The 25,680-nt window shown below is 52.0% G+C and overlaps 5 protein-coding genes across 5 annotated transcripts in view; 1 reads left to right on the top strand and 4 right to left on the bottom strand.

Moving 5' to 3' along the window:
- The window catches only part of cwo (transcription factor cwo), a 19,998-nt gene extending 18,349 nt beyond the window's left edge, over window positions 1-1,649 (bottom strand). The window contains exon 1 of the mRNA XM_018640035.2: window positions 1,593-1,649. Coding sequence (XP_018495551.2) covers window positions 1,593-1,649 — 57 coding nt within the window. The remainder of the gene's footprint in view (window positions 1-1,592) is intronic.
- A 6,200-nt stretch (window positions 1,650-7,849) lies between these two features.
- On the bottom strand, window positions 7,850-12,877 carry LOC100905144 (uncharacterized). The gene is made up of 8 exons (XM_029111824.1): window positions 12,740-12,877; window positions 11,481-11,773; window positions 11,070-11,351; window positions 10,449-10,990; window positions 10,049-10,271; window positions 9,672-9,915; window positions 9,074-9,460; window positions 7,850-8,943 (listed from the first exon to the last, which is right to left on the bottom strand). Exons 2-8 carry the CDS (start codon window positions 11,770-11,772, stop codon window positions 8,748-8,750), a joined length of 2,166 nt encoding a protein of 721 aa, XP_028967657.1. The 5' UTR covers window position 11,773; window positions 12,740-12,877; the 3' UTR covers window positions 7,850-8,747.
- Window positions 12,878-13,172: 295 nt separating this feature from the next.
- Window positions 13,173-14,312, top strand: LOC100905290 (thiamine-triphosphatase). The gene is made up of 4 exons (XM_003744644.2): window positions 13,173-13,557; window positions 13,691-13,793; window positions 13,912-14,062; window positions 14,215-14,312. Exons 1-4 carry the CDS (start codon window positions 13,265-13,267, stop codon window positions 14,310-14,312), a joined length of 645 nt encoding a protein of 214 aa, XP_003744692.1. The 5' UTR covers window positions 13,173-13,264.
- Window positions 14,313-14,573: 261 nt separating this feature from the next.
- Window positions 14,574-17,948, bottom strand: LOC100905437 (microtubule-associated serine/threonine-protein kinase 2). The gene is made up of 7 exons (XM_003744645.1): window positions 17,837-17,948; window positions 17,594-17,748; window positions 16,264-17,457; window positions 15,657-16,152; window positions 15,281-15,511; window positions 15,052-15,197; window positions 14,574-14,720 (listed from the first exon to the last, which is right to left on the bottom strand). Exons 1-7 carry the CDS (start codon window positions 17,946-17,948, stop codon window positions 14,574-14,576), a joined length of 2,481 nt encoding a protein of 826 aa, XP_003744693.1.
- A 3,723-nt stretch (window positions 17,949-21,671) lies between these two features.
- LOC108864427 (aprataxin and PNK-like factor) lies at window positions 21,672-25,471 on the bottom strand. The gene is made up of 8 exons (XM_018640036.1): window positions 25,376-25,471; window positions 24,469-24,674; window positions 23,892-24,184; window positions 23,127-23,572; window positions 22,682-22,967; window positions 22,399-22,566; window positions 22,100-22,296; window positions 21,672-21,761 (listed from the first exon to the last, which is right to left on the bottom strand). The coding sequence occupies exons 1-8, from the start codon at window positions 25,469-25,471 to the stop codon at window positions 21,672-21,674; spliced, it is 1,782 nt and encodes a 593-aa protein (XP_018495552.1).
- Between the last annotated feature and the right edge of the window lie 209 nt (window positions 25,472-25,680).

A 25,680-nucleotide genomic window follows, 5' to 3' on the forward strand; every position in this document is an offset into this window, starting at 1 on the left:
GCGATTCCCCTCAACGTCTATCTTTGTAGGTCCGCTCATCCACGACGCATCGCAACAGTTGTTCCCGTCCGGACATCGCCTGACCGTCCTCGGAAGCGTCGCTTGTGCAAAGCTATTCATAGAAACCGTCACAGGAAGTGATGGATTGCACTCGGTGGCCGTAATCGACGACGAATTTTACGAGGACAACGGAAAAATGTGTTCCGTTATGCTCGAGCGGCGGTGGTTCGAGGGAGACGATGTCTCTTTGGAGCCATTCACAGACGACAGCTGCTGAGTCGGCACGTTTCCGCTATAAGCGCTCTTAATTTTAATCGCCACGGACCTTCCACCGCGGCCAGGTAGGCTCACCAGCTTCCAGTACAAGCAGCGAAGACCCAGCAGAGAAATCGTCTACCAATTTGAGCTGGCTGGGAGTAGATCACATCCCTCTTCCGAGAGATCGAGATAGCTGGAGGAGGAAAGCGGGAGAGTGGAGAAACGTGATATGCTTGAGTCTCGAATGACGGCGGAACTTTTCGGGATTCAATGCGGACACGTGGCTTCGATCGATTCGATAAGGGTGATCGGATCGTCGGACCGAGCGTCGGAGCTGCTCTCGGGGCGTTGAGCTTCGCAAATTGAAGAAGTTGCGCGGAGTCGTCCTCTCGGGTTTTCTCCGATCTGGCTGCACTTCGTGAGTTTTTCTCAATTTACGGGGTGACGTATTATGGATAGCGAAATGATCCTTCGAAAATAGTCACGCGAACGTACGAAATCAGCCGAAAACGCGACATCGTCCTGACGGGGAGCGTTAACACCATTGCTCGCTGCGGCAATCGACCTACAGACATTCGAAGGTATAGCATTGCTGCTCGTCCGTCGAGCGTTCACGTAGTCTCGGAGCTCAGCGGTCGACCAGATGGAAGCGGTCTCCTACGCTTTTGCATGGACCATACTGCCCAGTGGGCAAGCGATCCGCCTGTCCAGTATGCTCTCTGACAAGTGTCTCCGAAAGAGAACAAACAGCTGCGAACCAAGTCCAAACGGTGGCGATTCGGACGTGAGTGGATGTGAATCCCACTAGAGCAGCAACTCGAGCCGAGAAGCGCTCGTGCGCGTACGAACAAATCAGGTACATATCTGATTCCTCTTCACGGGACCCGGCCTCGTCTCTCGGACGGTTACTCGAATAAGAGCTCGGGGCCCGATTGTTCTCGTGAAGCCATGAGGAATATCATTTCAAGAACTCGGTCCGGGCTCCGATAGAGTCCTCACTAATGTATCTTTTCGCAAGACGAGTTCGAATGTTCACCTTCTCAGGGTGAATCTGAAATGAGTCGTGAACACAACGATTCCCTGAAATTACATCTGACACCGCGTATCTTTTCAGGTTTCAGAATTGGATCAGAGCGGGACAGCTGATCTGACGTAGTACGTTCGTCGGATCACATCCAGGAAAAACATTTTCAGCCAAGTCTCTGCCCGTCGAATATATGAGCTCCATGGGTTTATCGGAAATATAGCTACACGTGGGATTTCCCTGGGAACGAAAGTCTTTTATCTCTCTCCCCTGAGATCGCGTTTAGGACCTATTCTCATGTGGAACTTACTCTCTTGTTCTGGAAGCGATCTTCCGGCACGAAAACACAAACATTGGCCGCCGACATGTCGATAGGCAGAGTGGAAACGCTATCCGGCAAAAGGCTTCGAACGCTCCGATCGGTCGCGCTCAATGTCACAGAATCCGAAGAATGCACAGGATGAGGCTCCTTCGTCGAACTTCTACAGCTCCTCACACTCGTTCTTAGTTCTCTGCTGCACCTTCCGCTACTAAAACAGTCGTTCCTATACGGAAGCACGGGGTTCGGACTTTTCCCGAGTGCGGCAGGCTTCCCGAGACAAAGACTGTGGATGCAGGTTGCTTGTTGATTGAAAGACTTCCTTCCACTCGCTAGCGATACTTTCAAACGTCCACCTTGTTCCAGAGTGGGCCGTGAGCGACGGAACTAACGACGGCGGAGACGGAAAACACGACGAGGTCTGCTGGCGTGGGGGAGCAAAATACACCGGCGCACGATGGCATTCTCGATGCGTCCGGTGTTCTCTGAATCAACCTCTGACCTTAAGCCCTCAGTCGATCGCCGTCTTTCGAGCTCTTCTTCCTGCTCGCTTAGCTTCTAGCCTGACCGTCAAGCTGTCTCCGTTCTCTCACTGGAGTCTATCGTGGTTCGAGCGAATGAGCGCGAGTCCGTCTGAACACTTGATGCTACTCGGTGGGACTACGGATCGGTTTCCCGTTTGGGTCATGGATTCACGCGAACGCACGACCTCGGCTCGAGCTTGATCGAGCACCTCAGGCGTCTGTCCGCAACACACCTGTAGTAGTGTCGAGCATCACGAGCGATTATCTCTCCGAACCGGCGCTTCCATTGGCGGGGATTTCGACAGTCGACCGGGACCGAGGTTTCGATGTTCCCGTCTCGGCAGCGGTAGAGTTGGCCGTTGGCTCCGAATGACGTCTCCGAATGACGGCTCGTTCACAGTCTGCCTCTCGTAGGAAGTATTTCTCGTCGTCACAAAGCTCGGTCGCTACAGGTGTTTTTCGATCGGCTCACTTAGCACAACAATCAATCCGACACGGCTGACGTTTCGGGAGCTCGCCGATTCCGGATGAGACCGCCAGTCTACTGTGCGTATGCCGGGGCATACCGGTGAGGTGGCGTACGTCTCGATTCTCTCACGGTCGCCCTCCGACCGGTCGATCCTTCGACATTGAAACTACTCCGGGTCGAGTTCTACGCGCGGCTGTCGAGTCGTCGATTGGCATCGAGTGACGATCCTCAATGTCGTCGTCGTCGTCGTCCGGCTTCTCCCACAGCTGACTCCCTAACGACGGGTCTCTTTCGTGATCTGATCTTGGTGGTGACCGGTCTCTCTGCCGGCGTTCGCACGCACGATCTGATTCTACGACCACCGAGCTGGCTAGCCAGCGAGCGAGCGAGCGAACGACGTCGTTGTCGTCGTAACCGCCGAGAGGGAACTGGGAGGAGAAGAGGTTGAAGAAAGGGCTGTCAATGCTGCCTGCACGCTAGCCTGCGAGTCTGTTTGCTAGCCGTCAGACATCCAGCCTGTTCGCCTGCCTGCCTTCCAGCCAGCCGGTCTGTTTGCCAGTCCTCCTGCCAGGCAACGAGCCCGCCGGCTTGCCTGCGCGCACTTCGGAAAACGCACGCGGGGACTGGGGCCTGCTCACTACCGCCACCTGCTTGACGGACCGCCACCTGCTAGGAGCGCGAGCCGAGCGGAAGCGTGGACGAAGCACTGGAGTTCATTCTGAACTCTGGAATATTTCCGCAGACGAACCGGGAGCGCGTGTGAACTGGAAATCACTCGTCTCGTGGAGAGGTATTCGTTTGAAGGCCGCGACGGCTTGCGTCGGAACAACAGAATGATTCGTGGTGATGGGCCAATGATCCCGAAACGGTCGGATCTGATGGGCCAGGGAGATCGTGCGATCCTCCGAGAAATACCGAGTCGGACCACCTGACGCCTTGGAGCAGCGACCCAGGGCGTGAATTCCGGAACAGCTATTGCGAGGGAGCAGACGGGGAACACGCACCGCGACGCTGCTGCTTGTAGACTGCTCCTATACTGCTGGCTAGCGCAGCCAGACGGCTCGCTAGTCAGTCTGACCGAAAAGCCAGCAAAGCGAGCGAGCGGGAGCGCGAGTGGGTGAGCGACAGACAAACATCAACCCTTTCGTTGGCTCTGATCACGAGACGTCAAGGCCGTTGCTGGCTTCTGGTTGTCTGCGCGTTTGTCGGCTCGTTTGCTCGAGCCTCTGTTTGAATGGGCTTTCCGTCGCTGGGAATCGTTCAGATTTTCCAGGAAGTGAAGCAAAGATCGAATGAAACTCACGGTCGCCGACAGACTCATGCGAGCTCTGAGGGGAGAATCGCCGAATTTACGCTCACGGAGCGCTCATATGCTATTCTACAGGAAACTTCACTCCACCGCCGAAGTATTTCAAGTCGAAGCAGAGTCGTTATTCGGGGAATATGATCGATTAACTAGGTAGTGTCGGATGCGGAGATAGGCGATGCGTAGCCGGCCGCAGTCCGATTACATTCACGCTCCGGCAGGTTGCTCGGCGAGGAGCTGCTCGACACGTGTGGAACGACGAATTGATGAGGACAGAATTCGCCACCGGAGGCGCTTCGAACACTGATTCACCTGATCTGGATGGCTCATGGGAGAAGCGAGAAGGAGGGCGGCTCGCGAGGATTAGAGGGACATCACGAAATCGAGCAACTGAAATCACTTATCGAGATGGAGCTGGATTGGGATTTCATGCCACGCGTCGAGAGGGGACCATGGTTCGCCAACGGTGGTCTCACTTGTTGGTATGGGCAGAGGTGACTTCATGAGGAGCTTTTCAGCTCGTGGCTGAACGGCAGTGAATTCCTGGAGGAGGTTTAAGTTTCCGGAAAAGGAATTCGAGAATTTCACTTTTTTCGCGACTCCCGTAGATAGACCGAAGACAGCCGTATATTTCCACAGAGTTCGAGTTCTCAGCTGAGTTACGAGCTCGACGAGTCTTTCCTTCAACGACTGCATCCTGCAAACCCCTTTCCGCTGAACGGCATCGTACTCCTTCGGAGCATGCGTTTCGGAAGAATCATGAAACCGGCTTCTGTCCGGCTCGGGGTCTTTGGGAAGACGCTCGACATGTCCACGATGTTTGCTTTCATTTCCCCGATGATGCAGCTCCGAGCTCGGTCCAGACCGACACCTGATGCCCACCCGATACCTCTCTGACTCGTGATAACTGGACGTCGCGTCGCCTCCTTGCCCGAGATTCCCGCCTTCCCGACCCGGAAAACCCTGGTGTGGATTCCCCTGAGCATCCGCCCGGGACGGACCGCGAAACTGTTGGCAAGAAATCATACAGCGGATATCCTCTTATGATTTGAGCCAAAACTCCTCCGGTAGGATCATTCGTGAGCCACGAGTGCCGAGAGGTCTGCTGGTGTCTCCCGGGAAGTCGTTCAGCCGGACGGTGTGAAGATTCTCTCACCGCACCAGCGCACCACCAGAAAGCATAATTCCTCGTTCATCGATGCTCGCAAAGGTCTCTGAATCCAGCCGCTATGCACGCAGCAGGGTGAGGACCCTCCGTCCGTTATTCTAGGCTACGTAACAGGCGACCTTGTATCGAAGCAACTACTAATGTCGGGTGATATCCGGGACCTTCAGAGCGCCTTTGGTCAAGCGATTCGACTCGCTGCATAGATGATTCGAAATTCTTGGCAGCATCACGATGCAACAGATCAAGGTTCTCCACATAGAAGCCGCTCGCTCGCCGAGTTCATAGCCCCTTCGTAGAGATGGTCGCGCGTCAGGTGTATTAAACGAGTAGGCGTCATGAGAAATGGTCCCCTGCGGTAAGACTATATCCGGGACCGACTTTGGGAAGACTGGCTGTCTCGGATGATATTCGCGTAACATCGGTCACGACGACCGGCGCGCGGAAAATTCGAGAGAAATAGGCTCGGAAGGACGATCGGAGAAACACATCGGCTGATAAACATGTACGAGACCTTCACAATCGACCTCGGGGAGGCGAGAATCTCGAGTCTACGCCTCCTTCGCTATGGAAAGCAATCACGACTGCAATGCGAGTCTCGGAGAAGCTCCTCGAGAACGAGCAGATGACCAATGATTTCCGCCGGAGACAGCTCTCAGCTGTTGAAAGTCTTCCACGGGAACAGGTGACGCCGGAGTTTGGGTCCGGAGTTCCAGCACGACTCCCATCCCTGAGTCTGGTCGGGCTCACCGAGGGAGGCTGTCTCAATCCAGAGCTATAGTCGGGGTTTCTTTCCCCACGCAAATCTCAGCCTGGACGTTGAGGCTTCTCCGATATTCCATTTCATGTCAGAGAGGGCAAGCGCGGAGGGCGGGATCGCGACCCACCGAGGCTTTCCGTGAAGCATAGATTTCGCCGTTTCTGACCACGCTGCCCCACCCATAAGGATCCGTGGGCCTGAGCACGCAAATGAGTGCCCGCGAATCGGGTCAGTCGTATCCGGAAAAAAACTCCCGACGCAGCGGCGTCGCGATTTGATCTCGGTATCGGTATCCTGTCAGTGACTTTCGACAGCGGTCATCATCCCCAGATTTGGATGCGCGAAGCAGTTCTGGTAAACTCCGATCATCGCCTCGACGACGGTCGATTTTCAGGAAAATGTCCTGGCTAATGAGGCCAACGGCACGGTGTCTTGTGTACATAGCCTCGGCATCGTAGTCAGCCGCGTCATGCGTCATTGGGCCGAACGGGTGGTTTTTGGTGAACGCTCGTTTAGCTAACTAGCCGACTAACGATTCGTGAGTGGTTCCTGCTGCCCATGCCCACAAGTCAGTGAAGGCCGACCGATGAGCCGTTTGACAGGCCGGGAGCCGGTTTGTGCGCAGAAGAGCTTCCAGTCACACCTAGTGCCGCAGTTATGCGGCCATCGAAGGATCATTCATCTACGACTAACACAGGCACTGGGTGTTTATGCAGTCCGAGTAGCCCAGATTTTTAGCCTTTTGGGTTTCTAGCTCAGGGAAGGACATTCTCGTTAGAGAGCACTCGACTTCATCATAGTCACAGCCGTTTTCGCGACCATTGTAGTCTCCGTTCGCCATTCGGTCTCGTACATAAACATATGTATACGCGTCCACGTGAACGATAATGCCTGAACCTCGTGAACCTGAACCTGATGACACTGGCCTGACCAATAGGAACCGTAGCGTCGGATGAAGGTTCACGGGCCAGAGGCGGGGAGCATCAAGCACAACAGTCGGCCGCAGGAATCGGACGAGATGGGAAAAACGACAACGACCACGAGCTCTCCTCATCCGTACCGACGAGTCGCCGGTACGGATGGCGACCTTTCGATCGAGGTTGCGCCGACTCTGCTGATCTGCTCTTGAAGGACGGACCGATCTAACCTTTTCGGCTGTCCGTCTTCATATATGCCCTCTTCCGCGCTCCAGAGGAAACGCATGGCGATTCTCCAACAGTGGATGATAGCTTTGCAGGGACTTTGGTGTGCTCCGTAAGAGCCAACGGTGCGAGGATCCTGAGACTTGAATCCTGTGTGGATGCTCGTTGGAAAATAATCATAACCTCTCCCCCCTCCTCCTCCAGCAGTAGCGTACCATAGACTCCTAATTTCACTGAAAGTTTCGACTTCGTTCCTTGAAATTCCTCGGTATAGTAGATGAATAAGCAGAGAAAGGGTCGAAAAAAAACGGAAACGCCCCGGGCATCATAGAGATATGGTACGTCACTGTCCTCCGGCCTCTGCAGCACGCAATGGCACGATGGTCGTCGATGGAAGAACAGCGGGATGGGTTTAGGTAGCGGTATCCGAGAGGAGCCGCGTGTGGGATTTCATCGCGCACAAGAACAAGGTAGTCCGACAGGCCAATCCCTCATATTGGTAGCATAGGCACACCTCCGGAGCGCTCAGTGTTGGCCTGGTACTACTCTCGGGCTCTCTCGCACCTCGATTGTCGGATCCTTGCTCCCTCCTCGGGAGAAGGTCCAGAAAGACCCAGTAGGTCCACAACGAGAGCCCCAAAGCATATCTAGGAGGTTTTCTGCAGTGACCGACAGGTTGAATGTAGTAGAAGACCCGGAAGCCTCTCGTCACGACGAAAGGAAATGAGCGGCAGTGGGTGGTATTCCACCGCAGACTCAAATTATGGAAAATGTTCGTTACAGATCGCTCTCCACGGAGTTGGTCGATGTGGAATGGGAGCGTGGACTTCCCTCTAGGACGAGAGTCGGCTACGAAAGACGAAATCCCTTTTCCTTAATATGACGAAATTCTTTATTTTGTCTTTGTCAACAGCTTCATATCATTCCTCTTATTCAGAGAGAGAGACAAAACTTCTATGTTCTTATAATCGTATCCCAATGCTCGCTGCTTCCTGAGCCAAAGCCTAGAGACTGAATGACGTCATCCGTCACTACGACACAGCAATATCTCGACGCTAGTAGAATAATAAGATGGAATAGAAAATAGATTTTCTACGAGCGTGAATGAACGTATCGTTTGACGAATACGTAGTGAACTCTGACTCGGTTACCGAGCCCCTGACGCGGGACAACGTCCTCACAAAAGTCAGGGGGAACCGCAACCGCAGCCGTGGGTATCGTCTCTCGCTCCCCTATCTTTCAGTGATATCCCTCTGCGTACTGAATACTATGCATACTCCTATAAGGTAGTCAGGGGCGGAGTTCCGTCAACTTATTGTTGGATGGAACGGAACTATCGAACCCTTGCACATCGGAATAGTGCTACTATCACTATCCGCACTATCGACCACTCAGGGAACGCTCTCGGTAAGATTGCAACGTGTTGTTCCTCGCCCCGCTCGCGATGGAGACGGTGCCTGAATCATAAGTTTCTCACGGTCGAATCGTTCCAAGACGGGGAATTCATCCGGAAATCTCATCGCTCACTCGGGAATAGACGGTCAGTTATGAAATCAAATAAAAACCAATCGGACTCAGGCGATTACCGAGGTCGTTCAAGACAGCTCAGCCGCTGTCCTCCTCCTGCCTGCGGTGAGATTTCTCAACGACCGTCTCATGGGGATCGAGTAACGGACTCTTCCGAATCGCCCGCGAGGGATCAGGGCCATCCATCGAACCAGCGCGCGAAACCTCTCACCAGCCCTTCCAAAGCTTGCGTCGGCAGGGCTGGTGCGCTCCTTCATTGAGTCTCGGGAGATACTTCCGCTTCTTCTAGATGACGTTCGATGTGATACGTCATCACGTACAGCGGGATGTCGGTGTCGAACACGTGACCGCAGATGGGACAGGGCTGTTTCTGGTGGGCTTCTCGCATATGGGCCTCGTAATCGAGGATAGAAGTCACGCACAGCGGGCATATGTTCGGATTGATGACGCTGTTGAAGAGAAAGGAATACTCTCTCAGTTCCGCTGATTCCCCCCTCCCTTCTTCCCATCCTAACGACGAGGAAAGGAGGAATTACGTATATGTACTAAAGTTCGGGAGGCTGAAGCATGCCGACGTACCTCGGCTCCTCCTCTGTGTTCGAAGCATCTGTTTCGAGGTCAGAGATCAATTCGGCGGCCGAATACGTGTTGGTGCCTCTTGGAGATGGCTGAGGAGCACTCGCCAAGACCGCAGAGCTCTCCTGAGCGGATTCATCGACCGAACTAGCTTCGGGCGCAGAAGGCTTTGGTGCTTCTTTCTTCTTGAATATAATCCTTGACCGCGGACCCTGCGCGGGTTTCGGTGCAGAAGCAGTTGGGAGGAGACAAGCGTGCGAGTAATCGAAGACTTCTTTCGCGGGAATTTCTCGCTTCAGTGGAAACCTCGCCGCTTCGTTGGCTCTGTGCCGGCCACGAACCACCATCTTCCCCCTTTGCATAGCTCTTGTGGCCGCGGTGGTTTGTACGCTGGAACGGGAAAATCATTTCAACTCGACTGGCTTTCGAGCTGCACATACGTACAGACAGAGGGGCCGGCGCGTATCCGAGGCGGCGCGGCGTTGGGGCCGAAGCCTCTGCCGAACTATCCTCTCGTGTTGCTCGAGCTTAGGGCGCGTCCTCATTCTGGAGAGGCCTCAGAGAAGAACTTCAGATACGCTCGTGAGACGCGGATTCTCACCTGGCGGGCGCACCCGTCGCGGTTTTTCGAAAGGGATCGTATTTCCTCTTCTGGCGCGGTGGCAGAGGCAACTTGGAGTCGGAGCTCAACTGGACCAGATCATCTTCAAGAGATTCCAAGCCGGATGTTCTCGGTTTAACGCTCGGGAAACCGGCGAAAGTTTTCGGAGACGATTCGCTGGGGACCTGATTTCTCACGGCGCTCGGTGGATCCTTCAAAATTCTCGGAAGCGATTCATCGAATGCTAAAATGCAACATTCAGGTATTATTACCTTCTGTATCAGCCTGTATCACTGCTCTCGGTTCCGTCGGAGACGACGCGATGGAATGAGCTCGAGACATTTATCGATATACCATCTCGGGTAGCATTTACTCACATGAAGAGAACTTGTTGCGAGTCAATGAGAGCAACGAGGGAACCTGGGAGGGCCCTGGGGCCTCTAGGGACATGCCGTCTTTGGCCAGCGAAGCCCAGTTACAGATGTTCTCGAGCGCTTTCTCTTTGCGTTTGTTCTCTTTGTATAGCGAAATGTAAGCGATCTTCGCGCTCTGCAGTCTTTTGGTTAGGTCCTCAACACGATCTTCGAGCTCTGTATTCCGCTGACTCGAAGCTTTGAACGAGTCGCCGATGTCGGACGTATCGGTCGAGAGTTCTGAAGCGCCTGCTTCGCTCTTCATGCGAACGAGCTCCCTCCACAGCTTACGCTTCTCCCGCTGTAGGCGAGCGTTTTCCTCGGTCAACTTCTTCAGAGTTTCTGCGGTGAGCAGATCGTCGACGCTTCTCTCCGAGGTTTCCTTCGAAGCTCGATCCCTTGTGGACATGATTGGATCTTGGAGCGTGCTCGTCGCTTTATCAAGGACAGTTTTCCTATCGAGTTCCTGCTTCACGCGCAAGCTGTCCATTTCGGCCATGAGAAGATTTTTCGTCTCGAGGTGCGCATCTACACAGCAGCGGAGGTTCTCAACTTGTCCGTTGAGGATGGAAACCTCCTCTTCCAATTTGGAATTCCGACTTTGTTCCTCCCTCAACTTCCGTTCGCGCTCAGCGATCGTTTCTTTGAGGATAGCCTCCAGACGAATTTTCGCGCTCCTAACCTCAATGAGTTGCGTCGACATCTTGCTTTGAGCCCTCTCGAGATTTGTGACTTTATATTGTTCATCGTATAGCTTCTGCTTGAGGGTCTCATTACACTTGGTTAACTCCAGAAGATCGTTCTTGTACTGATCGATGAACGAGCGCAGTTTTTCGTTACTGGCCCGGTTTTCTTTTTCCATGTTCCGAAGCTCTCTCTCGGTCATGACGATCGTGAGTTCTTCATCTGGAGAGAAAGTACGATCCCTAAGTACTCGAAACACAGACGGATAGAATAAACTCGATGTTCTCGATCTGAGGTCTACCCTCCTCCGACATACCGTCGCGATCGGATTTCGCCGAATTTTTCTCGGGCTCCTCGTCGAGCAGTTCGGGCTCGGACTCGCTTCCGGATCCCAGGACGATGAGGCCATCGTCGCTGAATGCCTCAGGGAGATTCATAGTCGATTCTTCGAGAACGGGGTAGATCCGGAATGGCGAGCTCTCTGCGATTACTTTGTTGTTGGGCGATACGACGTACTGAGCAACGTAGACGATTCCTTCCTCCTCGCTATTGAAGTTGTCGTTCGAAGCAACGATGTCTTTCACTGAGAGAGAGAAGCCTCGGGAGTTAGAAATGTACATGCCGTTTTTCTTCTCCACTATATCAAAGACAAAAGACCCATGGAGGATGGAGGTATCGAGAAAGTCTCTGATCTTCGACGAGAATACGATACCTTTCAAGCTGACAGAGAACTGTCCGTCACCGCTCTCGATATCCCATCGGCAATAGCTGAAAGCCAATTCATGTCGAGCGGCCTGTTTCTTTTGTCTGGGTGTCAACTCGAGCGGTGCTAGTCGAACCACATCCAGGTAGCTCGGACACCGATCCGAATCTGGCACTTGGAAGTACAGCGTCAATACGTCATCCAGATAGTATTCTTCTCTGTCCAATGGCTTGAAGTGGAAATCAGCCATCGAGTCGTTCCCAGTGGTTTCCGCCTTCACTGAACCGGATCGTTCCGCCATCCTGAAACAGAACATAGATCGTTCAAAGTCGGAACTGTCTCCACCGTCTCGTCGCCCTCGCTGCTTGTATGACAGGAGCCCATACAGGTGGCGGGGAGACCGGTCATCCTCGATGAAAGGAGAGAATATTCGGGATACTTCATCTCCAGCTCATAATCATTTAGACCTCATGATAGTTTCTCGGGAACAAGGAAGAGAAAATCAAGGATTCTTCAAGTGGAGATTCTCACTTTCTCTACTCATCAGGGAAACTACAACCCATCATGCTTAAATCACCCTGTCAGCACGACGGGCGATTTCGTTTCAGAAAGATGCGAGAAAGCCATCATGACTCATGTCCGTGTCTAAAGTCTTCACCCGCCAAGACGATTTGTGTATTCTGGGGCATTCTGTATTCCGCTTGATTTAGATCGTCTCGAACGAGTTCGGTCAAGAATACGGAGATATGGGACCATGGAGCATGAATCGTGCTGATCACACCGTGATGGAGCCCTTAGACAATTATAAGCGTCGAGTGCAAGTAGTACCCGATGGGAGATCTTTCGCAACACGATACCCTACGGGGAAAAGGAGAAAACCGCTGCGGCCGTCATCCGACCAGGTTTCACGCTGAGCAATCTCACCGGAGATTTCCAGGAAAGACCGAGTTCTAGAGGAATCAGACGCCCCGAAGTTCCCCGAGGAGGAGTTGCCGATCGAGAAACCGTATGTTCAATCGTTTAATGAGAAAATGATTCTCCGGAATCCACGTTTAGGGTTCAAATAGGCTTAGAGTTCCAACACGCGCGTCCATTCCAGATTCGTCACTGGCTGCATGATCGTTTTTCGAGTTTTTCAGAATGCGTCGTGATAATTCCGTGCAAGAGTGTTTCTGCTCGGATCATTGATGTACGATCAATTCACGCTGAGAGCAGCCCGATCAGCTGGTGGATACGAGCTGACAAGTAGAACCTCGATGCCAACTAACCTCGCTTCCGTAGTCTCCGGCGAAGGTAGCTCAGTTTCGTCTTCGACGATGTGGCTCCGGACTTGTGCCTCAAGAGAAACGTTTTCTTCCACTCACCCGGACCTCAATACTGCGCAGAGCCTCTCGCGGCGTGTAAACAGATCTCGGCTTGGCGCTTATGTGGCTACTTGAGAGGCGGGCTGGCGACTTGACGAATATTTAGCCCGCGGGCCCTTCGAAAGTGGCCACACATCGGACAGAGCAGTACGACTCGGCCGCGCGATTGGGAGTTTTTACTACGAGAACGGCGATATCGTCGATCTGGCCGCTCAGCTCCCACCGTGAGGAGCGAATTCCCCCCCTCCGAGCCATCGGTACACAAAGTTTCAAGTCGCCATCGAGCGCCGAGTCGAGGCCATCTCGCGAGTGAGTGATGTGAGAGAACGACCGCGGATAGACAGCTGACGGAATCATATCTGACCCATCATGATCAGGTTGTGACCCCCATCGTCTCAATCGGACGTCGCTCGACTTCGTTGCTAGAGGATGGAAGTCGAACGGAAGTTTAGGGTGACTGCGGAGAATCCCTTCGTCAATTTGGAGGAGGGAGAATACTTCGTTCGGAAAGAAGAGTTGCTCCTCCTCGATCAGTACTTCGATAATTCTTCATTCGAACTGACGGTGAACGATCATTGGCTGAGACAGAGAACGGTCGACTCGAGTAGAGGAGTGTGGGAAATAAAGTACCGACACGCGCTGCCGCAGGACGGCGTCGAAGAACGTCACTGCACGCAGTACATGGAGACGTCGGATATACGAGAAATAGCCTCTTGCATTAGGTACCAGAGCCACCATCAGAATCAGAATGGATTTCTTGTCGCTTCTCCGAACCCTCCGGAATTCGAGAGCGCACATTGCTGAGAAACAATATCGTCTTACCCATAGAAGATTGAGCCGACTTCCAACCCGCAGGCGAGTGCTCGCTGCCGCGGACGGAGCTTCCTTTGAAGAGATCCTGGAAAGCTTGCAGTGCTGGTGTGCCATTCGCACGACCAGACGCACTCATGAACTTAAGGTAGAAATATTCAATTACCGCCATGATTGAGTTATCTCAAATTAGATTATTCCTCAGTCTTGGAATGCGGCCGCGGCCGACCTCTTCTGTGAACCTCCTCCTTAATGTGAATTCGCAGGTCCATGCGTACGGGTCACCGATCACCGTTGTTCTGGATTCTTTCGATGGGAAACACGTGGGAGAGGTCGAGATTATCCTTCCGGAGAACTCAACGCCGGAAGAAGTTCATAGAGCTGAAGGAGCCGTCGACGCCGTATTCTCCCGCTTCGGTAAGATGATTATACCTACACAAGCCTCCATGTACAAAGTCTGGATTAATTTTATTCGTCTCGTAGTGCAGTCGGAGATCATCTCTCAGCTAGGTATCAGATGAAAAAAAAATCCGAGCGATGGAAGAAGGATTTTGGATTTATATTTCAAGCGCTCGAGGATGCGTCCGGTGGAAAGGTGGAAAATTTCATAAGAGAGCAGAAGCCGGAGCTCTTCGACAAACTGAAGCATCTGCTCACTAAAAACTGACGGCGTGGCGAATTCTTCTCACGATCCATGCGACCTCGACTCACACCTGATTTAGAATAGCGCCGAGCCATCAACCAGCAGGAGAAAGCAAGTTCAAGACCTACCATTCGGGCTTATTCGAGATCGAGGTTTTCTATCTACTAATAAATCTCCTTGCCATGGAAGGTATCTGATTCGAATACTTCTCGGATGAACTCTCTGGTTTTCGCCACGATCCTCTGCTGTACAGTTGACAGGATTCCGCAATGTTGTTTTAAAATTCTAGTCGAAGGAGATTAGAGACAACTCAAGGAGATCCTTTCTGTGCAGTATTGAGAGTTCTAAGACTGAGATGACCACTTTCTCCGGACTCTGCAACCGAGCTTGAACATCATCCTCGCTTAGGTCGGCGCAGGGATGGCCCTCGATCTGAGAAGCGAGCAAAGAAAACTAGAAAGCGGAAGCAGGGTTCCTCCCGTGAGACAGGAAAGTTAGCGCGAGAATCCATCGGCTTGGGATATCTCCTCCGAGGCAAAGGAGGCAAATACTGGAGCTTAGGAGTTAAGGCATTGATCATTTGTGCGGCGCCCTACTCCCACATGGATCCATGGCTGGGTGGACGAGGTCCGAGCTCCAGAGCTGTAGCTGTCTGCAGACTTTATCGATCGACCTATCAATCAGATCAATGGAGAAGTGATCGGCCGTCACGAATGAATGGTGCTGTAACTCCTAAGCCCCGGTCGAGATTAATTCTGCCCACCTCCACAAGTATGTCTCCAAATAAGACGCTCTCAGCCTCTAGGATTCGCGAATCGGGATGTACGAATGAAATCACGTGATAGCTTTCGTAGGCTTTCGTCTTCGTGTTCCATACCGTGTGTAGACTGGTCAAGAGGAACTCGGTAGCTGGAATCGTTACGTTTCAATCCGGAGAATATCTCAGTTCCAAATTTTCCGACTCGGACTTGAATACAAAGTAAGAGACTTACACAGTTCGGGCTTATAAAAAGTGAGTCGCGTCATCCTCGCCGAGCTTATTGCAGCTAGCGCATTCGTAGCGCTGGTTTTGAATAGTCTGAATGGATTTCTGGACAGTACTTGGCAACTCAACGTCATCACTCGTGGTCTGAGGCTTTCGATTTCTTTATCGATGATGGAGAGGACTTCCTCGAGAGACAGGTCCATGACTGGATTGTTGTTGACCGCTGCGATCATGTCACCTGAGATCACGAGTCGAGAACTCAGGGGCCGCTCTGAGCGATTTTCGGCCGGGAGCCATATTCTATGGAACTCATTTTTCCTTCCTCACACGATTGCCTCCGACAATGTAAGACCCAGGATGCCCACTTCGTCTGATACCAGTACCTTTAATTAGAGGGGTCTCAAATTCCTCTTGAGCGAAATCGGTATCAGCGACCACCGGATACACCTGGTTGCCATCACCGAAGACCGTAATCAAGTCGACGAGAGGTTGTTTGGGCCTTCCCCCCAGCGGCATGTTGACCCACTGTCTCTGGAGGATCGCCTCTCTATACACGTCAATTTCATTTTTCGTCGTCTCCAAAATAGTGTCGGTTTCTTCGTACGCGTTGCTCGGCGCGGAGTAGTCGAGATCGGCTTGAGGAGGCGTAATGCTTGACATATACTGCAACTTCAGTTCCGCCGAGGCGGCTTCTCCCGATGAGATCCTGTCCAGAAGCTTTCGGAATTTGATGTTCGAGAATGTGAACAGAGGTTGATGCTTGTCTTCATCTTCCAGATCCTCGAAGCGGGGGCACGTAGAAACGCCAGTCGTTCTGCCGGAATGTTTGAGATTCTTGAACAGGGGCTCCATGTCCATGATGCACTTGGTGTAGAAAACCTGATATAAGCATTTCATTAGCAGACCGTCGAAGTTACTCCTGCTCATTGCTCTCCGAAGACCGCGGATGCATGATTCATAGAACAAGGAGGAGAGGAGATTTTTCCTCACCTTGTGCTCGGGATCCCTATAGGTGGTCGACTTGCCCTTGAACTTGACCACGAGATCGTCCAAGAGTTTGCTCGCGAATACGATGTAATTGTGCTCTTTGAACTCCCTGTAGGTCTTTGAGCCGAGGCGTTCGCTCGGATTTTTTTTCAAGAGATCGTGGGTGAACTCCTTCGCATCGACTGTAGCGCTGTTCTCTTTCGGCCAGAAGAAATTGTCGTGGACGATTTTTTTCCTCAGCGCAGCCGCGTCTCGAGATCTGAATGGAGTTTTGGTCGAAGAAATCTTATAGAGGAGAACCCCGACGGACCACCAATCGGCCGAACGACCAAAAGGGGCACCCTTCAAGATTTCTGGGGCGGTGTAGGCTAAGGCGCCACAGGAATCTTTTTCTCGGAATTCGCTTGCAGTCCTCTTGAAGTAGGACATAAGGACCCGCTTGGTGTAATGACCGCGACAAATTTTCGCACAATTGAAATCCACCAATTTGACATGACCCGCCGTATCGACCAATACATTCGTAGGCTTTACGTCCCGATGAATGAAGCCGCTCATGTGAATATGCTCCACGGCAAGGATCACCTGCAGGATTATCAGTGCTACCGACTCGGAATCCAAGAAGCCCACGGATTCGACCAGGTTCTGGAGGTCCGCTCGCGGTATCGAACCGTCCATGAGCAGGACACTGACGTTCGGCTTGGCGTTGTACACAGCGAAGATCTTGATGACGCTCGGATTGCTCACCATCGACGCGACGGCCTTATCCACATAGCATTGGGTAACTTGTCTCTCATCACTGATATCAAGTCGAGGCAATCGAGTGATTTTCAACGCCATGATCGTATCTGAAGGCACGTGGAGTACTCTGTAGATATTCGATATTGAGCCTCGCGCGATCATCTCCAGTAAACGGAAGTGCTCTCGACGCGGGACGTAGTCGAGGATCTTGACGTGTCGCTGGGAGTTCGCTGTTTCGGCTTGAGCGTTCTCGACGAGTTTATCCGAGACTCCAATCCAATCGGTCACGGGCGCAGCCGAGGCTCTTTGGAGAAAATTGCTGATCTCGGAAACGGTCAGCATGAGCTGTTTCAATGTAACCGCAAATGGGAGAACAGCTTCTGGATAGAGTTTCACTCGTTCCCTTTGCAGGCAAATGAGATTAGCCATCAAATCTTGTATGAGGTCATGAGACAGAATCTGGAATGGCCGTATTTGTATACTTTCATCATGATTTTCATCGATCGAGGGATCACAATGAGTTCCGAAGTCTCCAGACGAAGCTCCGCTCCGCTCGGGAAGCCCCGAAGCGCTCCCCCCGCCCCCATCTTCGTACCTGAGACTCCAATTTGCTGTAGATTTCAGTCGCGACGAGAAACGCTTGTTCCAGACTGAATTGATGCAAAGGATCGTTTTCGAGCCTGATTTTGTGCATTCGTTTAGTTTGCAAGGACAGAAGCCTGAGACATGTCACAGCGGCTTTCTCGTGTTCTGTAAGATACATATTCGCAGAAAATACGTAACTTGGAATCGACGCGGAAAATATTCATAATCGAGTCGATCTCTTCCCTGTCCTCACCGTTTAGCACGTTCTGCATCGCAGTCTTCTTCAGGGGTTCTGCAGGTTTCAGACGGCCGCGCTCGCCCTTCTTCTTCCCTTGTTCTGGTGATTTCCCCTTTTTGTGTTTCATTTTCCCTCAACGATCCCGTATTTCGCGATCCGGGTCGATTTTCATCAGTCACTCATTTCTCTTCCGCGAAGAAAAACGGAGTCGTTGTCGTCACGTGAATGGTCAACATCTGGTCACTTCCGAATGGGGCTTTTCCTCTTCCTCGCTCTCGAAAGCTTCTCAGCCGATCCGAGTCCGACCGTCAACTAGTGGAACTGTGAATGAGTGGAGCCGAGTCCGTACCGGGTCCCGCCAAGTGATCCGGCCGATTTCGAGTGGGAGTTCGAATTATCATATTCACTTTGAACATCAATTACAAAATTGCGCCGACTCTGGAAAGTCTTGGAAAAGCGTCTCTCGGAGGTGAAGATGAAATCATCACCGCCGAACCCCCTTCCTCGACCTCAATCGCTGTGAGGGAAACTCAGCGGCTCTCTCATCTCTTTCGCTGCCCATCCCATAGATTCCCGTCCCTCCGGGAAAGTGAAAAACCCTCAATCGCAGCGAGCGTCCTCCTCGGCGGGCTGTCATATTGGCGATCTGGCATTGACTTGAATATCGGTGGTAGAAGCTCCATTTATGAGACAACGCCGCCGCGCCGTTAGCTTCTGTAGTCGAAGACTCTGTGGACGAACGTAAATATGCGTTCTCGTGATGCTCTGACTGAGTAGAAATCGGAGCGGGATCATCAGACAGAAGACGCTCTTCCGGAACATCTTAGTGGGTTGATTTTATTGGGTAGCTTTCCACAATTCCATTTCACTCTCTTGCTCCACCGTATGAATCAGCCAGTCAATCAATCAGGCATTCCACAGAACGTCGAGCTTGACATATGACCGCAGACTCATGGCGTCGCTGCAAAACTCATCGTAATGTATACCACAAAAATATTTTTGGCCACTTTCAAAGAGTTTCCCGGCTCGATTCCCCCATCGTGTAGCGACGCGGGCAATCAAAACCTCCTTCGCGGTCGGAACTTCTTCATGTTATGCAGATGGTGAGATTTTCAGTCTCTTCCAGAATCTTACCCCTCGCTGTCTAACGCACGAAATCCCTGACAGTCGTTCCTCTCATAAAAATCTTCATCATACTCAGGTTTTATCGTCGACAGATTTGCCCAACGCTCATCGAAAAATCGCCTGGAACTCATTCTCTCCTCATTCCTCGGCATACTTCCTCTCAGACCATTCTAATGATCACGCTCGCGCACAGACATTCTCCTCCAAACACGTAATCGTCTCAAGCCAGACAACTCCGTCCGATTACCTATTCACTCATATCCGTATGTATATATGTATATATGTATATATTTATGTCTGTATATATATATATATTTTCCATTCAATCTTATATATAATTATGTTTCGCTTCCGATCGACCGATTTGTGAAGTCTTCATGGTTTGCTATCGCTTGCTCTCCCGTCGAGCTCCAGCAGGGCACGGTGGAGCTCTCGTTCCAGACGCTCCGACCCCACGGCCCGTCAGTCAGATCATGTCAGCCTCGCAGCTGGGGTGACGGAATCCGCCCCGCGATCCCCTAGCACTTCCGATTCGTTCTAATCCCGTTTTCTAGTCTTGGTGAGTCAAACCAATCGATCATTTACATAAATTATATTAGCGTCTAGCCCGCATCGAAGTCCAACGCTCGAGGATACCCTACAAAAGAATGGGAGGTGCTCCGTTGCAAGAAGACTGGTGGAGAGGAATGACTGAAATTCATCGGAGCTGCGTTTAAGGTAGCAGGCTTCCGGTGGGCCTCGGATGACCCGATTCCGGAGATGCCTGCATACGGCGGCGAGGAGCTCAATGGTTCATCCAGGAGGTTACATATTTTCTACTAGGATTATGGGAATCTACGTACATACATTTACAACAGAGTAATGTTTTCGATAATGAAAGAGTAGAATATGGACATAGCGGCGTAGATGATGAAGATTCTGATGGTAATAATAATAATGATGATGATGATGATCGGTATGATAATGCTCGATAAGGTACGAAGTCGTTTCCGGAGGAAGAGAGTGAAGAGAGGGAACGAGACGAGAGCATTATTGTTCCCTCAACTCTTCCCGACCGAGAATTCGCTCCCACTGCGCGGTAAGACATGGAGGCGAACGCCGCTGTATCAATCTTTGTACATTGAGAAAATGACTGCATAGCGACCCACGCTCACAAAACACGCCAGCAAAAGAGAGCGAATTTCACCGTAGCAGTTTCCAACGAACGACAAACGAGGGAACGCCTCGAGAAAGTCGCAGCTCCGACATCGGCCATCGACACCGGATTGGGCCACTGATTCCTCGAATGGTCGCGATCCCCACACCGGTCTCCCGCTCCGAGCTCGAGCGGAATGGGACGCAAGATACTCGAGGACTCGATCAATGAAGGAACCTCGTGAATTCAGTGCGCTAAGAGCCGGAAGCAGGTTCGTTCGAGAAAGTCAGCTCGGCCTCCTCTGCGCGTCGAGTTCGGAGGGGACCCCTATGGACATTCGGTCGTGTTTTGTTTCTGCTGTCCGCTTCATGGCTTTCGATTCGTTCTAGGATGCTTACAATAGTTCTTCAACGTACGCTGGAGAATTATAGCACGCTCATGCTCACCCTAAAAGCTGCAAACGGGAATTGTTCAAGTTCCGCTGCGTCCGGACTCGCGCGCCGAGGTCCCTGGGCTCAGGCTACGTTCCAATTCGAGCAGTCGCGGTCCCGAACTTTTCTCCGTGGGCCCGGGACGTTTCGGTCAAACGAGACTGCTCCCTGGCAGCGATTTCATCGGATGGACCACCGAGAGGCGTCTCCGAATTTCAGGGAGCACCAATGGTGCACGTGGTTTTTTCTCCCTGGTGCTTCGTGCAGCTCGGACTCCCGGCTCGAGCCTCGAATCTACAGGAGAAAACACCCGTATGCGGCTCGTGAGCAAGAGCTAGTGCTTTTGGGATATTCTTGCAAATGCTAAAATCACTCTATAATGCACACGATATCCAATGAGAGCTCTGGGCCTAGGCGGACCAAGTGCGGGCGATCGCTCGACTTGCTTGCACAACAAACACCGCTAACCCGCTGCGAACGACCTCATCATCCACATTAGCTTAGACTTATTAGTGGGCTCTCCTCGACGAATATCTGGCCATTCAGGCAGATATACATATATCTGGGTACTTAGGACCCGGAGGATTATCCTGCGAAACGATGACCGTTCACCGGTCGATCGACCGAATTTTCCCGTTGCAGAAAAAATGATTGGCTTCGAATTTGATTTTCCGACTTCGATCATGGGCATCCGCGACGGGTCCGCCGGTGGATCCCCTCGCTGCACTTCACGACTCGAGCGTCAGATGACCGAAAACGACAGCTCTGCTCGAAGGAATAGCCGAGATCTGTCCGTCGCTCGTTCTGAGAGGACCCCTCCTCCGAGTCGAACTCCCTTCCTGAGAGAACGGGACAGATTCGAAGGGTTTTGCGGTCGTCAGATACCAAGAGTGCGCTCCGCGGGGCCCGAAGATCGTCCGAAACCTCTCAGAAGTCGTGGAGGTAAAACTCCACTGATCGTCACTGTCTCACGATCCGAGCATCGAATGCTTGAAAATGTCCGTACAAATGGCGTGTTCCTTCGAACGAGAGCTCTAAGTACATTTACACAAGAGATTATTTAAAGTTACAACGTGGACCTAGTCCAGAACTCGGCATGTACTAGTCTGTTGATCGGTGGTTTGCTATATGCTTGGAAGGCTGTGCTGTCGACAGTCGATTAGTTAGCTATGTTGATGCTGTCGTCGATGAGAGCGCTGCATGATCTGTTGGTCTGTAGCCGGTTGCTTTTTCCCGCTTTTCGCACTCCCTGCGGTATACACGATCATCTTTAGAAAAGGAAAGAAACAAAAACCAAGCTTAAAACTGCATTCGCTCCCTCCGATTCGGCGGAAAAGACACAATATATGAAACCGAACACAACATCCAAGTCAGAACGAATCATCAATTTATGAGAACTGAGAAACCTACGCAACCAAGACGGACAACTCACTTTCTTAGCTGCTCCTTTTTGGACTCCCTTATAGCTCGAGCTAGCTGTCTCTGGAAATCTTCTTCAGACTCGGCGTACAGATGGGACTTTTTTCGTCGGAAGACTTTCTTCTTCGGAGGCGTCGGAGCAGCAGCAGAAGCAGCCGCCGCCGTCGCCGATGCGGTCTTGGGTGCTTCTTTCTTCTTGGGCGCTTGAGCTTTCTTCGAGGGCGCCTTCGATTTCTCTACTTCGTCTTCGTCGGCGTCGTCACTTCCGGCGTCATTTTTGCTCTCATCTGAGCTCTCCGAGACGTCGGTGACCTTCGCTTTCTTCTTGTTTTTTCTTGCGGCAGCAGTGGACGTTCTCCCCCGCGCTGTGGATTAGAGATGAGGGCATGAGAAAATATGACGATTCGAAAAAATTACGGGAAGGATCGCCGCCGAGTCTTTTCGCAAGGGAAATTCATAGCCCTCACATCGCTTCGGTTTGACTTCCTCCTCTTCCTCGCCATCGTCGTCCTCGCTGTCATCGTTCTCGTCATCTGTGTTAGTCTTTCGGGATTTCTTCGCCTGTCTTTTCTTAGTTTTCTTGCCACTCCAATCATCCTCGTCAGAGGAGGCTTCGGCAGCGGATTTTCGTTTGGCTGGAAAAAGCGGAGTTTTCGAATATGAGACCTATGGGCTCTGAGGGAATCGCGGATGTCACCATTGCAGGGTCAGTCGTGTAGTTCGAGGAAAACAGTCGAAAATTTGACTTACCGAGTCTCTTGCGCGCTTTTTTCCGTTCCTCGTCGCTCGAAGCGTAGGTCGCTATCCACTCTTCGTCGGACGCCATAAAGTCGTCCAGGGATATCCGCTGGATCAGGGTGCGATGTGTTCTCGTGCTCCGGGAGCCGCTTGCACTGCCGACGCTGCTCCGAGAGGGCGGGGGACTGCGTTTCCGACTAGGAGGCTCCTTCCTCTTCGACGTACTGGGATTCGGCGGAACGCTCGCCGAGCCTGCCGTGGACCTCTCCGCTGGCTTCTTGGCTTGCGTCTTCTGAGCCTGGAAGAGAATGCGATGGAAATGCTTTCCGTTCGATATTCGCTCGATTCGCAAAAGGCAGGGATGAGTGCTTCCCGACGAGAATGCACGCTTGAGAACAACTTCATCATTGAAATAAATGACGCATTCAATCAACGATTCCCGTGACCAAGTACTCACGGGTTTCTTTCCGGCTGGTTTGACAACTGGGTCATCATCCTCATCGTCGAAGTCGAAGTTTTTAAGTTGCTTCTGCTTCTCAGAATCCGTTTTCTCTTTCCGGACGTCCTTCTTTGCCGCCGACTTCTCGCTGAGGATCTTCTTCGAAGCTAGGGGCGATTTGTCTTTTGAATTATATGGAACGCTGCTGTTGGGAGTTCCTTTCGGGAGTGTTTTTCTATCGCTCTTCGAATCTTCGGCGACCGGAGCTTTCCTAGAATCGCGACTCTTGCTCTCTTTCTCCTTCACACTCGCAGACGGAGTAGTATCCTCCGCCAAATCAGGCGAATCCGAGCAATTCTGCTTAAGGGCAGCTTGAGTTTTGTGCTGTTGATCCCGGAGTCCACTGAGATCCTTGTCGGATGCGTTTTTCGACTCAATTCGTCTGCTGCTGGCTCGCACCGGCGCTAAACGAAATGAGGAGAAAGGAAAAAACGAATTAAAATGGAACCAAAGGAAGCGAGGAGAGAACACATATTGTCGAGGGCGACCCGGACCACGGAAACACTACAATCATCTGACGGCTTCGGGGTTGGATTATTAACGAATAAAGTAATAAGGGAACCTGGGACATCAAGCAAAGAGCGACGAGAATGCAATCACATGAAGCCAGTCCGGAAGCCAAATGGCCGGCTCGGACCCCAGCGCGAGATCAGCTTTTCTGAAGAATCTATCCACTACTGGTCGGAGCACACGGCTCATCAAGCGGCGATATCGTGTACTTACACAGGCCGTTCTTCACCGGTGGGGTGGGCTTCCCGTTGTCCTTGGGACTCTCTTCAACTGGGTTCGCTTTGTGATTGTCATCCTCCTTCGGATCCTTCTTATTCTCGCCGTTGAGTAGCGCTTCGTCCTTCTTATTCCCAGCGCCACTCGTCGTGTTGCTGCCGGGAGTGGAAGCGCTATCTTTGACCTTATTTGCAGCTGTTGTGGAGGCCGCCGCGACCGCAGCCGCTGTGGCTGCGATATTTTTTTCGCTCTCGATGCTCTCGTAGTCAGAGACATCCGATACCGAAACCCTGCAAACCAAGCGAATAATGCTCAGTGAGGTCGAGATAGGTACACGTGCGAGCCAATTTTTTTTGGTCTAGGATAAGGGTTCGGTATTCTGTCCGGAGCGCATTTAGAGAGAAAGGATGGGAAGCGACAAGAACGCTCGATACAGAAAGTCAGAGGAAGTTCGAATGCAGAAGCGTCGAAGACTCCATCACCTCGATTTTTTTGCCTTGAATTTGCAAATGCACCTTGATCTTGCCTCGGTACAATGGGCTCCACCAACCTCATGTGGGCTGGAGGAACTAACCTGTATCTGAAGCCGTTGGGAAGTAGGGAGAAGGAATCTCCATTATGAATCAGCTGAGGACAATCTTTCTTGAGGACTTCGAAGCCTTTGTTTGAGTCGTTCGGTAAGTAGAAGCACGGATTCACGTGCGTAGGGGTTAGATAGATATCGCCAGACTCGCGCACTTCGATGACGGCATGGTTGCGCGAAACTTTCTTATCGGCGCACTGGAATTCCGACAGAGGGGTTAGCTTTGATAGTTTGCAAATTTTCTTTCATTGAGGTTTATACCTATCGAGGCCATTCGATTCCAGGAAGTTGGGATGCTCCAATTTCGATGCATTTTATTTTCCTCCAGATAATTATTTCTACTCAGTGAGCGCTGGAAAGCTTTCCAAGACGGGTGCCGCCGGATTCCAAAAAGATCATTATTCTTTTCCAACCTAAGCCTAGCAGTTCACGGATTCACGCAATAGAAGTTAACGTCGTGCACGCCGATCCAGACTGGATCCCCGGCTGATAGACGACACCCGGTTTCGAACGCACGACGCACATTCGTCAAAGACCCGCGTTCGCATAAGCACGCGATAATTCAGGCACAACGCAGCTTCATTCGTTTTCACCACGAACTCTGAATCGAGCCTGAGCCAGAGAGCTCCCCGAAACTTCCACAAACAGGGGTCGCCGGAGCCGGAAACGGAGAAGGGACCGAGATGCGGAGCTCTCTGTCTGGAGTTGCCGACTCCTTGCCACTCTTGAGCAAATCTAGGCGCGCAACACTTTGACACTTGGCACACCTAAGCTGTCCACAATGTTCTGGAGAGGTCCCAGGTAACTTCTCATCGACGATGAACGCCTCCCGAGCTATAGACTCCGAAGAGCTGATCCAGAAGAGTCGAGTTGACGGTGGAGCTTCGAAATCGCTTACCTCGAGTAGAGGACCCCGTCCGATGATGGTCCTACCGACTTTGATTTCTACCGACTTCTGGGACCCTTCGACAGGTTGAAGCGTGACGAGCTTCATCGTGATCCTATCCAGGAAACTACTGCACGTCCTCGAATCTCTCGCTCACTTGAGTTTGCGACACATCGGACACGGAAGCGCCCAAACACAACGCTTTTATGTTTGCTGCTTGCTTCTGCCTGCTGCGCTACTGCTGCTTGCCTGCCTGCCAGCCAATGGCGTCCGGAGATGGGAAGAGATCGCGGCTCTTGCACACTACAGATGTAAGC

Source organism: Galendromus occidentalis, unplaced genomic scaffold, assembly GCF_000255335.2.
Source record: "Galendromus occidentalis unplaced genomic scaffold, Mocc_1.1 scf7180000077471, whole genome shotgun sequence".
Classification (NCBI taxonomy): domain Eukaryota; kingdom Metazoa; phylum Arthropoda; class Arachnida; order Mesostigmata; family Phytoseiidae; genus Galendromus; species Galendromus occidentalis.